Raw genomic sequence first — 13,003 nt, 5'->3', positions numbered from 1 at the left:
AAACCTTATGAGGTCATCCCTTAGGTAAACAACCTTATGAGGTCATCCCTTAGGTAAACAACCTTATGAGGTCATCGCTTAGGTAATTAAAGCATGACTATGGACCATTAAGCCCTTATTACAATGACTTAACTAAAATAGCAAATGTGACTAGATGGGCAGACGACTTGAGCTTATAAAGCGTGCCCACACCTTATAATGACTTTGCTATGGTGAATCGATTAAATGGCAGAAGACGTATCCTTATAAAGCGTGTCTGTGCCTTATAACGTCTTTGCTGCGGTGAAGCTGAATGAACTGCTCGAGCTCGTGTAACCAGTCCTAGTGGGACTTGAACCTTATCCGATGGCATAGCTTGACTCGTATCAATTGTTGGTTGTCATCTTTACTCCTAAGCCGCTTGAGCTTAATCTCTAGGAGACCAAGCTCTGATACCAATTGTTAAGCCCGAAGACAACCACTTTTCTAGGCGACCACACAATGGAGCAGTTGATGAGAAAGTACAAGTGCTTGTGAGTAGAAGAGATAAACAAAGTACAGATTTCAAACGTAACAATAAATAAAAAGGAAAGAATAGCAAACCAATTAACTATCCACCTCCTTTTGAGCTTGTAGGTTAATTCAAACAAGCTATTTCAAGTTGATGAATTACAATCACTCTTGTGTACAAAGGAAGGTTCACCTTCTCCTTGCCCCGAACTCCACTCGGTCAAGCCAGGACGTTTTACTATCCCTCAGGACAACCCTCACAAAGCTACACTCATGAAGTATTCACTCACAAATGAAAAGTTTACAATGAACCTCACACTACTAGGACTACAAATCTTCTTTGAAGAGTATTTTCTCACTAAAATCACTCTAGATCTTTTGTTTCTTTAGTGTGCAAAAGTTGTTTGAAATATCTGACCAATCACTATTTATATAGGATCAAGAAAGTGCCTCATTAATGTTTCCAACGGATAGAAAGTAGCTGAAGAGTCAACTAGCCGTTGGAGTGTCGGACGTCCGATAGCCCTATTTTATGCGTCCGACAGCAGGCAGTGAGTTTAAGAGATTTTTTTCAATTCTTTCGGACGTCCGATGCAAGCTTTTTGTGCGTCCGACAGCAAACAAAGAGATTTGAGAAATTATCTTGTTTCTATCGGACGTCCGGTAGAGACATATTCAGCGTCCGATAGATTCGTCGACTTCGAAGGATCCTATTGGACGTCCGAAGCATGCGTCCGAAGTTGTGCAATGATTATCGGACGTCCGGTACTCTCTTCTTGAGCGTCCGATAGCTTTCAGCAACCTTTGTCTTCTTTCAATGGCACTTGTTCATGGAATCAAATAATTTCATAACTGAAAGTATATCTTGAAGAGATATTAGTATCATCTATTTGTTTTGTAAACATCAAAAGATAGGGATCAAGATCAACAGAATAGCACCACAGTGATGGAAACGAAGAACCTGATCCGGATTGGTTGAGAGAGGGTCTAGAATTTGCAGAAGATGAGGACATCTTTGCAACTACTGGTTCAACTATACCTCAAACAAATCAGCAAACTGATGACTTGAACGAGTAGCAGCAAAAACATCAGGAACCAGAAGGTGAGGAGTCCACAGCACAGCATCAGCATGGAGAAGACCAACCTATTGGCCCTGACACTGAGGAATGGAATGAACCTGTGACTGCAGATGAAGACTTCCTATATTCTAGTGATGAAAATGGGCCTGACTACTCATAATTCAATGCTGTAGTGGAGTTTAACAAGCCAAAATTTGAATTAAAGGTTGGGAAGAAATTCACTCATTTTACAAAATTTAGAGAAGCACTTGTGGAATGGAACATTAGAGAGGGATATAAAGTTTTATATGTCAATAATGACAGTTGGAGGATAACTGCCAAATGTGCAAAATGATGATCTTAGAGGATTCATGTAAGCAGAGTTAATAGGACTGATACTTTTCAAATCAAAACACTAAAGGGATATCACCATTGCGGCAGAGAGTACACTTACAAGCATGCAACCTCAACTTATCTGAGTAGAAAGTTTCAAGAGAAGGTTCGAGATGACCCTAATTGCAGCTTGGATGGCATTATTAATGATGCCAAAAGAAGATTCATGGTTAATATAAGTAGCAAAAAAGCATACAGGACTAAGAGGAAGGTCAGGGAGGCAATCAAAGGTTGTGCTATGGAGCAATATGAACGACTGTGGGATTATGCTGCCACGGTTAGATAGTCAAATCCAGACAGTCATATAGCTATACAAATAGATAGGAGGTCTATTGAGCAAAGGGCAACATTTCAAAGGCTGATCTATGGCTTGGGTGCTCTTAAAAAGAGCTTTCTTGCAGGTTGTAGATCAATCATTGGCCTAGATGGCTGCTTTTTGAAGAGTCCCTTTGGAGGTCAACTGTTAGCAGCACTTGGAAGGGATGGGAATGACAATATGTTTCCCATAGCCATTGCCATTGTTGAAGCAGAAAACTATAATAACTGAACTTGATTTTTGAAGGAGCTGATTACTCATATTGGAAGGGGCAACGTAGGGCCTTATATCTTCATTTCTGACAAGCAAAAAGGCCTAGTACATGCTATAGAGGAGCTATTTCTTGGTGTAGAACACAGATTTTGCCTTAAGCATCTGCTTGAGAATTTTAAGGCAAAGTTCAAAGACAGTGAACTGAGGGAATTGTTTTGGGCTACTGTATCAACAACTATTGTTGATGATTTCAAGAGAGCATTGACTGCTTTGGAGATAGCTCAGCTACAAAATGGAGAGAACCTTACTACTGCTGCTTGGTTAAAAAGGCTGTCATATCACTTGTGGTCTAGAGCACATTATGGAATAGCTGTTAAGACTGATATTTCAGTCAACAACCTGAATGAGAGTTTCAACAACTACATTTCAAAAGCAAGAGACGAGCCAATTGTGACTCTTTTTGAATTTTTCAGAAGAAAGGTAATGCAACGATTGACATTGAAGAGACAAGGCATGGAGAAATATGGAGGCAAATTTTGTCCAAACATTATTGAGAAACTAGCCAAAAGTGTACAGAAAAGCAAGCATTGTATTGCTGTATTTGATGGTATTGACTCCTTTGAGGTTGATGGTTTCAACAGAACCTCTGTTGTGAATTTGCAACATAGAAGCTGTTCATGTGGTGCATTCCAATTGACTGGAATTTCATGTGTGCATGCAATTTTTGCCATTCAAAGCATGCGGATGAAGGTTGAAAACTATGTCGATGAGTTCTATAGTAAAGAGGCATACTTGAGGGCATATGCTTATAGCATTGGAGCTGTTCCATCCAAAGAACACTGGATTGATAGTGGAATGCAGCTATTAAATCCACCATTTGTGAAGAAAAAACCTGGGAGACCTAAAAAACTTAGGAGAAGAGGTCCTGATGAACCGAGAGATCCACAAAGAGCTTCCAAAAAGGCGTTGACACTATACTGTAAGAGATGTTTAAAAGCTGGCCATAATAGGAGAACTTGAAAGGAACCTCCTCATCCCAAATCCAAGTTGTACAAGGTACATTTAAGTACATGAATTTTTCAGCACTATGTACTCTTGATAATTATTCCAGCAGTAAATTTTGTATTTGGTTGCAGGATCTAGCAAGCAATAACCTGCAAGGGGCAACAACAGCTTCCACTTCAGCCCCAACCAGAGAAGTACCAGTGCATCAAATATCTCAGCAAAGCAGTACTGCTGCAGTTAGTGATAACAACCCAATTCTCGATCCAAAAGATCTACGAAAAATTAGGATCAGGAATTTATGGATATTATTTTTAGAACTTGTGTCGATGTAAACAAGTTGTAATGGTTTAACATGTTTTGTAAGTGAAGCAACTTTTTAATCCTTTAACATTATTGGGATCGTTATTAGTTATTTGTAATGACATTATTGGCATTATTGCTCTTTTTTGTAATGCCATATATTGGATTGTGGTTATCATATTATAACTATCCAAATTACTAATGGTTCATGAGTAAACAGGTTGTATAGTTATTATCTTCTTTCATTAAGGAATACAAACCATGACAAAATTTGGAATTTTTTCATAAACTAAAATCATTACATTATTTGGCACATCATATGCTGCCACTAACCAAATTACTAATTTCTATAAGCAGCAATAAGTAGAGATAAACAACAAACAATAAAGGACAAAATCATTATCACTTTCAACATCCCCACGGTGCCTTTAACCGTGTTCAATTTTGCATGTAGCTCCAACAAAATGTCACCATTGGTCACAGCCAGCATACCTTCATTACTGTTCACTCTTGGAGAGAACCCACAACTTTCGTCTACTCTTGTTTCTGGACTTTGACTAGTACGTTCATTGCCCATTCCATCCTTTCTTACAGGATTGCACCATGCCCAAAAGGAGCAGAATTGATCTTCACAAATGTAATACAACCTACCTTTTGAGGGTTTGTTCGATTCCACGATCTTGATTTTTACTCTTTTCTTGCAGAAGCACTGATACCATTCATACCTTAGATCTGTCAAACCTCCTCCAAAATTTGCAGAAGTGGACATGGCGACTTCAATATACCTTAGATCTGCTCCCTTTTTCCTTTCACTCTTTGATAGCTTCAAATCTCTTCTATCCTAATATGTCACTTCAATATAGCAACTGAAGGGTAGCTTGGGAATGAAACTCAAGATTTTTTCAAAAGAACCTCGCATACCCATCATCACTAGGTCGCACATCCAGTTATAGGTCAATTTCCACTTTAGTTATGAAGTTTAGGATGTTTATGTGGAGGTTTCTAAACGATAGGGGGGTAAGGCGTCTTTTCACGAAACTATAAGGGGGTTCCGTGTATTTTACCCTTTTCTTTTTAAGTCTTATGCAAGAGGTGAGCTTACCTTTTGATTTGAAAGCAAACATTGGTAGAGGAATGCTCATAATTACTTAATCAAATCACAAACTCTCATTGCTTTGCATACTCATAATTCTAGTACCATTTTATGCGAAAGTTGACATTTTTATATGAAGACCCCCAGTTGCTAAGTACTTAGAACCAGTGGAGTAGATGCTTATAAGCACATCAATCATATAAACTTTCCTTTTCTTTTTTGAGAAAAGAAAAACCTCATTACTTGTACCTTGCAAGAAAACTAGAACTAAGATGATAATCATAAGCTAAATCTGATATTCATCAATTATATTAATCATACAACTTAAATCATCAAACCATGGATAATATATTTCATGAATTTTTTAAAAAATTTTGACATGATAAACTCTACTTTATAAAACATTAAGTTTTCCAAAATCAAAATCTTTAGCACATATAATAATAATAATAATCTCAAAATACCTTACACATACACCCATATCAACAAGCATGAAAGGACCAAATTCAAATTCAAAGCCCTTTCCTCTACACTTAAATTTCACATTTTTCTCAATATAGAAGGAGGCAAGAATTAGCAAGAGATACTCCCTTTGTGTGTTGACATGTATTGGCTTTGTTGTGGTAAATCTCAATCCTTATCCACTATAGACACCAAAATTTTGTTAATTTATTTATTTTTTTTTATTTTTAGTAAAATCATTTTTTGTTTTGTTTGAAAAATGAAGAAAAGAAAAGAAACATGGAATTTTCAAAATTAGAAAAACAGTAGAGGATCTTTTGTTTTAACCCAACCAAATTTCCTCAAAGCCCAAAATAAAACCCACAAAAAACCTGGAAGAAAAAGGAAACAAAAGGGCCCATCAGCCCATTCCTATGTTTTTTGTAAAATAAAAAAAATTTTTTGCTCCATTTGCAGTAATGAATGGCAACAACAAAATGGTACAAGAATCTGGTTTTGGGGCAACAAAATTTGTTTTTGCTTCTTATCTCTTTCCCTCCAAGTTTAGCAAGTACTTGGACACCTAATCATCAAAAATCTAGCAAGGAAACAACTATCAAAACTCATCAAATGGCCCAAAATGAGCCAACAAAACCTATCTCATCCTCACCCTTGAGAGGAGGGTGTTTGCCACTTAATCTCGTTTAAAAAGGAGAGAATGGATTTCTAGAGAGAAGGGGGAGGTAAGGAAAGTTGACTGCACAAAAATCTGGGGAGGAAGAGAAAGAAAAGAGAGAAAAAGGCAAGAGAAGGAAAAAAAATTTTGGTTGCAGAAATTTTTTCGGAAAAAGCAGGCTGGTTGACCAGCCACATTCGAGCTCAATTTTCTTCTTTAATACAACTCCGTTGGGAGAGATTTTTGTTTTGGGGTAATCTAGGGAATCATTAGAGAAGGTTTCATTTAGAAAGTTTTCCTAAAAAACATTAGAAAACCATTCGAATCGAGCCCTCAAGTTTCAGGTTCGTCATCACCGGTGTTGTTGCGAAATTTTTTGAAGTTTCAAGAAATCTCATTCCCCTCACGTGTTCTTGTTCTAATCTCGTCCAAAATCATTTTCAGTATTCCCATGACTTTTCCTTACCTTACTCGACATTCATGCAAGAGATTTGAGTGTGTTTATGAGAGTTTATGTTCAAGAGACTTTGATCCATATTTTTCCATGATTATGTGATTTTTGAACCTTATTTGATGTTTATTTGAATCCAAAATGACATGAGCTTCGTGTATATGTAAAGATCAATTTTTAAAAGCTTAAAAAATAGGTTTTCGGCGAGATTCTGACCACTTCGGCAGGAATTTTTTCAGTTTCTAGCAGGTCGACCCGTCGGAATGTTCTTGATTTCTTTTCTTTCTATTTTTCCTCCGATTTTTCTTGTTTTGTTTTATTATATTTGATCCGATTTAGGTCATAAATGTTTAATGAAATATGTTATGGGCTAAAAGAACCTGGGCCAAGAAATTGGGCTTCACGTATGGGCTTTATAGTTTAAACCCAACATTTTGTGTTGGATTGGCCTTGATAAAATGAATGGACTAGTCTGCTGGGCCAAGGTGTTTCGGCCCAGACCAAAATGAAGGAAAGAGAAAGAAAATGGTCCAAAGGCCTTCTAGCGTTGAGAAACTAGGAACAGAATTTGCAATTAAGCCCTTAAAGTTTTGAACAATTTCACTATGACCCTAAAATTTTGGATTTCTTTCAATTAGGTCCTTAATTTATTGGCATTTTGATCCCTAAACTTTATCTTTTATATAATTTTGACCCCTAAATTTTTCAAAAATTATAATTTGACCCTAAAAAATTTCAAAATTATTTGTAATTAGGTCCCTGGTCTTTATTATTTCTTAATTACAATTATTCATCTCATTTAATTGTTAATCATACTTCATTTAGATGCATTTAATTGGTGAATTTTAGAAATTTTATGTTTGTTCATATTTCTTTAGAATAATAGAGTGAATTTTGCTACATGTTTACATTTTCTTTTAAATTGTCAATTAAATTGGTATATTGACTATTTTGTTAATTTTGGAGTGTAAATAGGACAAATTCCACCTCATTTAATCACTTCTTTAAAGGAGGTATTTTCTATTATTATTTTAAGTTCTGTTATGTGCTCCTATGTGTTTTTTTTATGTGTGATTTCATGTTTTGAATGCTTTTTCTTTTATTTACTCATTGTATCTATTTTAAGTTTTTATTTATTTTATTTAATTTTTTATGATTATTTAGGAGGCATTTAAATGTCAAATCGTAATAGATAGGTGTCCAAAAAATATATTTAGTTAGACCACGTAATAGATATATTTTATTTTTGTCAAAAATATAATTAGTTAGATAAATGTAATAGATAGGTTTATTATTTTCGAAATTTTCCCTTCTAGATTATAGTTAGGGTCCTCAATGTTTTAACTAGTTTTTATTTGCTTACATGCTTATGTGCTTGTGTGCTTATATATTTATTCACTGTCTCTAAAATTTTGCATCTAAATATTATGCATATGTGTTGTGTACTCTATGTGTTTTATGTGTTTATTTGTTTCAATCATGTTTTATATATTTTATTTATTTATAATAAATGCATGACGACATCACACTAGTCCAATGCTAGTTATGGCCTTTTTTCTCGATTTCTCACTAGTCTAACGCTAGTAAGGATTTGTAGAAATGGGTTAGTCCAATGTTAGATTCTTTAGACTGTTTTCGCGCTAGATTCATACCTTATGTGACATTTATTAAATTTCATACATTTTTCCTATTTTTAGGTTATTTTCAGTTGCATGATATTTTCCCTACTATTATTCCGTTACTCTCTATATGTTTGGACCATATCAGTTAAAATTGCATCTCATTTAGAAAATTAGAAATAGGTTAGCCTATTTGTTTGACTAGATTAGAAGAGTCACTCTTTAAATATGGAAAATGAACAAGTGTGGTTTCTTAACCTTAACACGCTCTTTCCCTCTCTATAAGAAGGAAAATTGTGTCACAAATTTTAGTCTTCCATACCCGTTATGTTACATTCCTCTCTTTTAGATCATGTATATTTATATATTATAATTTTTCTTTTTTTTCGAATATCATCTTTTGCATATTTGTGACCTCTTCAAAAAATCACTATTGAACATTGCAATTAATGTGATTGGTACCAATTAAATTTTGAAAAGACATTCCGACCCTCCCGATACCCCTTAGGTCTAGATTTGCATCCATATAGAAACATTCTAATGTGATAAGTTTTATAAGTTAGATTAGAAAAATTTTCAACTAAATTTCATAACTAATCTTGGTTAGGTTGAAAGGGTGTCATCTAAAAACCGTCGCATTATTTCAACCGTAACTCTTGAACTCTTTTTTCTTGGTTTCAAAGATCTGGAGTCATCTAAAAAAAATTTTATTTGTCATTTTTTATTTATTTAAAATATATTTTTGGGTGATTTGATACACCTAAATTTAATACCAAGTGGCGGCTCCACTTTTTTCTAAAAACTCATTTTTTAAACTATTATTTTGGGTTCAAACCGTCACATTTTCTATGTTCTATTTTAGCCCCATTTTCTTTATTTTCTAAAAATGAAAAATTCATTTTTTGGCACCACTTTCTCTTTTATTTTTTAAAATTGGGGCGCGACAGCTTTGGCAACTCCACTGAAAATTCTAGTGAGTCCAAACACTTGATTTAGTTGATTTTTTCTTTTTCTAATTTTTTTTACATATTACATTGGGATGTTTTAAATTGCATTTTTATTTTTCTTTTACTTTTTTTAGGATTTTTTTTTTGGATTTCACACGCACAATTGTCTCTCACTCTCCATGTGTGCAATGAATGATTTGTTCATTTACTTTTATTTATTTACTTATATTTATATACTTGTATCGTGCTTTGCATCTTGGGTGGGGGTTATAGCTATTCTAGAATCTCCATGCATATTTATTGGTATTTAATCCTTCCCTTTGAAAGAACCACTTCAAACGTGTATGCATTATCTACATTGTTACCAGGGTTTCCAGGTTGAGGATTAGGGTTTTGACCCTAGTGTTCCACTATATGGGCTAGCAGATCGGTCATGCGCTGGATAGCAACGGCTACCTGAGCATTTGGGTCAATACTAGACTCAGGGTTTGGTTCAGGCGTGGGTTCCCGATTACCCCTTTCATTCGAGGGTTGCATACGTCCGCGCCTGCGACCTCGTCCACTACGAATATCCTCAATTTGTCTAACCAATCTAGGGTTGAAGCGTGGATATAACATTAAAGATAATTATATACATAAGTAAGTAACAAAAAGTACACACAGATCAAAAACATATATACCTAACACAACTTTATCAAATAAATCACACGGTAGTAGTCAGTTAGATACAAGCAAAAGGGAATTCCATGAAAGTATCAGGGTCATCAAAAGTACTATATACCAAATAGGCCAAAGGTTGAAAAGCAACTAACGAAAAGCTTTCCCCCTCTAGGGTTCCATCCATACTCTATGAGAATAACACAATTCCTATCTTAGATAGGGTTACTCATACTTAATGACACCCGAACAAATCACACGAAGTTTCATAGAATCATATTTCTAGTTCGCCCAAGTCCTTTCTAACCTAGGCTCTCGTCTCTTTAGTAGCCGGGTACAAGAATCCCAAAGAAGATAATTCACAACTCGAGTCGGCCTGTCCCAAGCGTAAATCATTCCTATTAAAGATTCCTACCCGACATACATATCTATCTTTTGTAAGTACCACAATAAGGGATTTACACTTATAACGGACACGATTAATAGCCTACGCCCAACAAAAAGTACTAAGTCCTTTATACTTATTCACACAATCGGGACCATAACACCACTTGGCCCAAACTCACTCCGCGTAGAGACCACGCGAAGCGGCTCTAATACCACCTGTGACAGCCCCACCTCACCCTAAGGCGAACCAAAGGGTTCGGCGAACCGCCTGCCCAATTCTCGCCAAGACTACGGAGTTGAATCACACAAACCCAATAATACGCGTGATAGGATCCAAAGAAAACGAACAATCGGAAACTACTAAGGTGAAAACATGCTTACCAAATCATAAAATCTTAATATCTCAAATGAATACACTTAATAGGTTAAACACTTATACATATATTTACATCGGAGTCTTTAACAAATTAACTAAACTAAAGTACAAACGAAAGTATTCATACAATTAAAAATACAATTCGGGTTTCGGTTACAAAAGAGCTCAACAAAATAATATTTACACTAGCTCGACCCTTTCTTCCAAAATCAAGGATTCAAAGTTTGCCCCTGAAAGGAAAACAAAGATAACGGGAAGGGGGTGAGATTACGCTCAATGAGGTACCAAAATAATAGCAGTCAAGAATCATGGAATTTCAAGTTCAATTAGTCACATGTGCATATCACATAGAGAAATGAACAGACACCTTAGATAGAAAGGATACAGGTGGCTCTTAGGAGCCAAAATTCCCATTGCCGTACTTGAACCAAACTCGTTGACTCTCCGTCAACGTATAAAGAACAACCATGTCCGTAGACCCCACTTTACACCAACTTCTGTCCACCAAATATATCCCTTACCGGACCCGAACACCTCAATAGAAACAGAAGTGGTAATACTCGAGTATACTGGAATCAAGAGTCTCAATACTCAAAGATTCCCAGAAACAGAATACCGTGGTTCGTTATCTAATCGACTAGGCCCTTGTCGGCCCGATTCGAGTAACTAGCCACAGGTGTTGAGCTTAGAGTCACAGAAAGGTCGTTGGATACTAGCCTCCAAATGACGTCCGAACAGATTCAAATACAGATAACAGATTACACACAGTAAATTGGCATATAGACAGACAAGAGAACGAGTGATAAAGTATACCCTTGTCTCAAACAGAATAAACAGATAGTACAGTCATTCAAATCACAGATTGCAGGTGCAGAAACCAAGTTAAGCAACAAATGAGGGAAGTGGTACACTCACCGATTCCAATACAGATACTTCAAAAGTTTTTACCCAAAGTGGCTTTAATCGCCAAGAAACCCTAAAATAATCAAGATAAAACAATTATAGTTCGCACATCCACAAACCCAGTAAATGAAAAGCATCAATGAGGCTCGACTACAAGTCGTATGCCTTCCTAGGTTAAGTACTAGTACAAAATAATAGAATATGACTTTTGAGCAAAAAGATAACAGTTGGTCCTAGGGTTACAAACAACTCCGAAAACCCTTTATTTTTACCAAGATCAACTCAACTTGAAGGAATTGTGTAGCTCTAAAATTTTGGGCAGTATGCTCTCTGTATTTACCTATTTTCCAGCCATTTATGGCTTCATTGTTTTCCTCAATCAATCCCAAAGTCACACACAAAATAATCTCATTTCAATAGCCGTTCAATAGGCTCAAAGTCGTACAAGTACAAATTCAAGCTAGGAAAATGTCCAGAAATGAAGTTTAAGTCAGAAAACAAAAGACAGATTTGACGTCGCTTAGCGGAACAGACACAACCAAAGCTACGCTTATCAGATTGGGAAGCAATTTATACCGTTTCGAAGCTAAGATAAAGACTACAACTTTGATGAAAACCACTCAATCCAGTTCGTAGTGTATCCAGGTCAAAATTTCAAATTACAGAACTAGCATCTCACAATCAGACTAGTTAACCGCACTATGATTAAATGACAATAACTCAGGCTACCGAAGTCCGATTGAGGTGTATCTTATGGCGTTTCGAAGCCAAGACATATACCTACATATCTTATGAAGGCCTCCAAAGCTAAATCATGCATTTTCAAAGTTAAAAATTGAAATCTCCACGAAGACACAAAACTGCCCGCGAAACAGGGCTTATGGGCAGTCAAGGGTATTTCGGTCATTTCATATGATACAGTGCTCAGATCAAGCTGAAATTTTATAGACAGCTATAAAATATCATTTCCTACAACTTTCATGTTTTGTGCTAAGCCTAATTCGGTTTCTAATATGGTGCAGAACAAGGCAAATTGGAAACCTTAAAACTGAAATTTATGCACTCTAGCTGAAATTCTTTGAAGGCAAGCAAAACTAGCATTTTCAAGCTCAAAATTACTCATAAAAACTACCAAATCATGGCTAAACATCAATCATCATATGAGGACAGAAAATTTACTATAAAAACTGAAATTCACCATGCCCCTACTTCAAACCATAAATTTGTCCACAAAACTACATATTTAACCTCTCCAATCCACTAATTGACAATTATCAAAAGTAAAAAGAAATTTCTAGGGAATTTACCTTGAAACTAGAGGAAAGATGATAGCTTAGGGTTTCTTCTACAAAAATCACTCCACCAAGACCTTTGTTCCTCCTTAATAAGCACTTGTATGGTGTAGTTTCCAAAACTAACGGTTAAAACTCAAGATTCAAGCATGGAATGGAGGATGAAGTTGAGGTTTTCTCTCTCTCTTTTCTAGCTAAGGAAGTCGGCCAAGAGGAAGAAAGAAATGAAGAAATTTTGTCCAATTTTTCCAAGATAAAGATCAAAAAAAAGTCTTGGTCAAAAGTCAAGGTCCAATGGTTTTGTGACAAATGGTCCTTTAGGGTTTTAATTTTATCCTTTTGTCTACCAAAAGTAATTTATCTAGCTAACCTCTAATTGTCTCCTAG

General features: G+C 35.8%; 1 protein-coding gene across 1 annotated transcript; it reads left to right on the top strand.

Moving 5' to 3' along the window:
- Positions 1–2,106: 2,106 nt before the first annotated feature.
- Positions 2,107–3,489, top strand: LOC113737552 (uncharacterized). Its single transcript, XM_027264766.2, has 3 exons — positions 2,107–2,217; positions 2,329–2,460; positions 2,503–3,489. The coding sequence occupies exons 1-3, from the start codon at positions 2,107–2,109 to the stop codon at positions 3,487–3,489; spliced, it is 1,230 nt and encodes a 409-aa protein (XP_027120567.2).
- Positions 3,490–13,003: the final 9,514 nt, after the last annotated feature.

Source organism: Coffea arabica, chromosome 3e (assembly GCF_036785885.1).
Source record: "Coffea arabica cultivar ET-39 chromosome 3e, Coffea Arabica ET-39 HiFi, whole genome shotgun sequence".
Taxonomy (NCBI): domain Eukaryota; kingdom Viridiplantae; phylum Streptophyta; class Magnoliopsida; order Gentianales; family Rubiaceae; genus Coffea; species Coffea arabica.
This window is presented reverse-complemented; position numbering and strand designations above follow the sequence as displayed.

What these genes read in the sequence shown, in the direction of transcription:
- LOC113737552 (XM_027264766.2), top strand. Translation starts at nt 2,107, where the DNA reads ATGGTTAATATAAGTAGCAAAAAAGCATACAGGACTAAGAGGAAGGTC. An exon ending in TGTGGGATTATGCTGCCACG is followed by an intron (nt 2,218 to 2,328) that starts GTTAGATAGTCA and finishes GCTCTTAAAAAG; the next exon opens with AGCTTTCTTGCAGGTTGTAG. An exon ending in TTCCCATAGCCATTGCCATT is followed by an intron (nt 2,461 to 2,502) that starts GTTGAAGCAGAA and finishes TGATTTTTGAAG; the next exon opens with GAGCTGATTACTCATATTGG.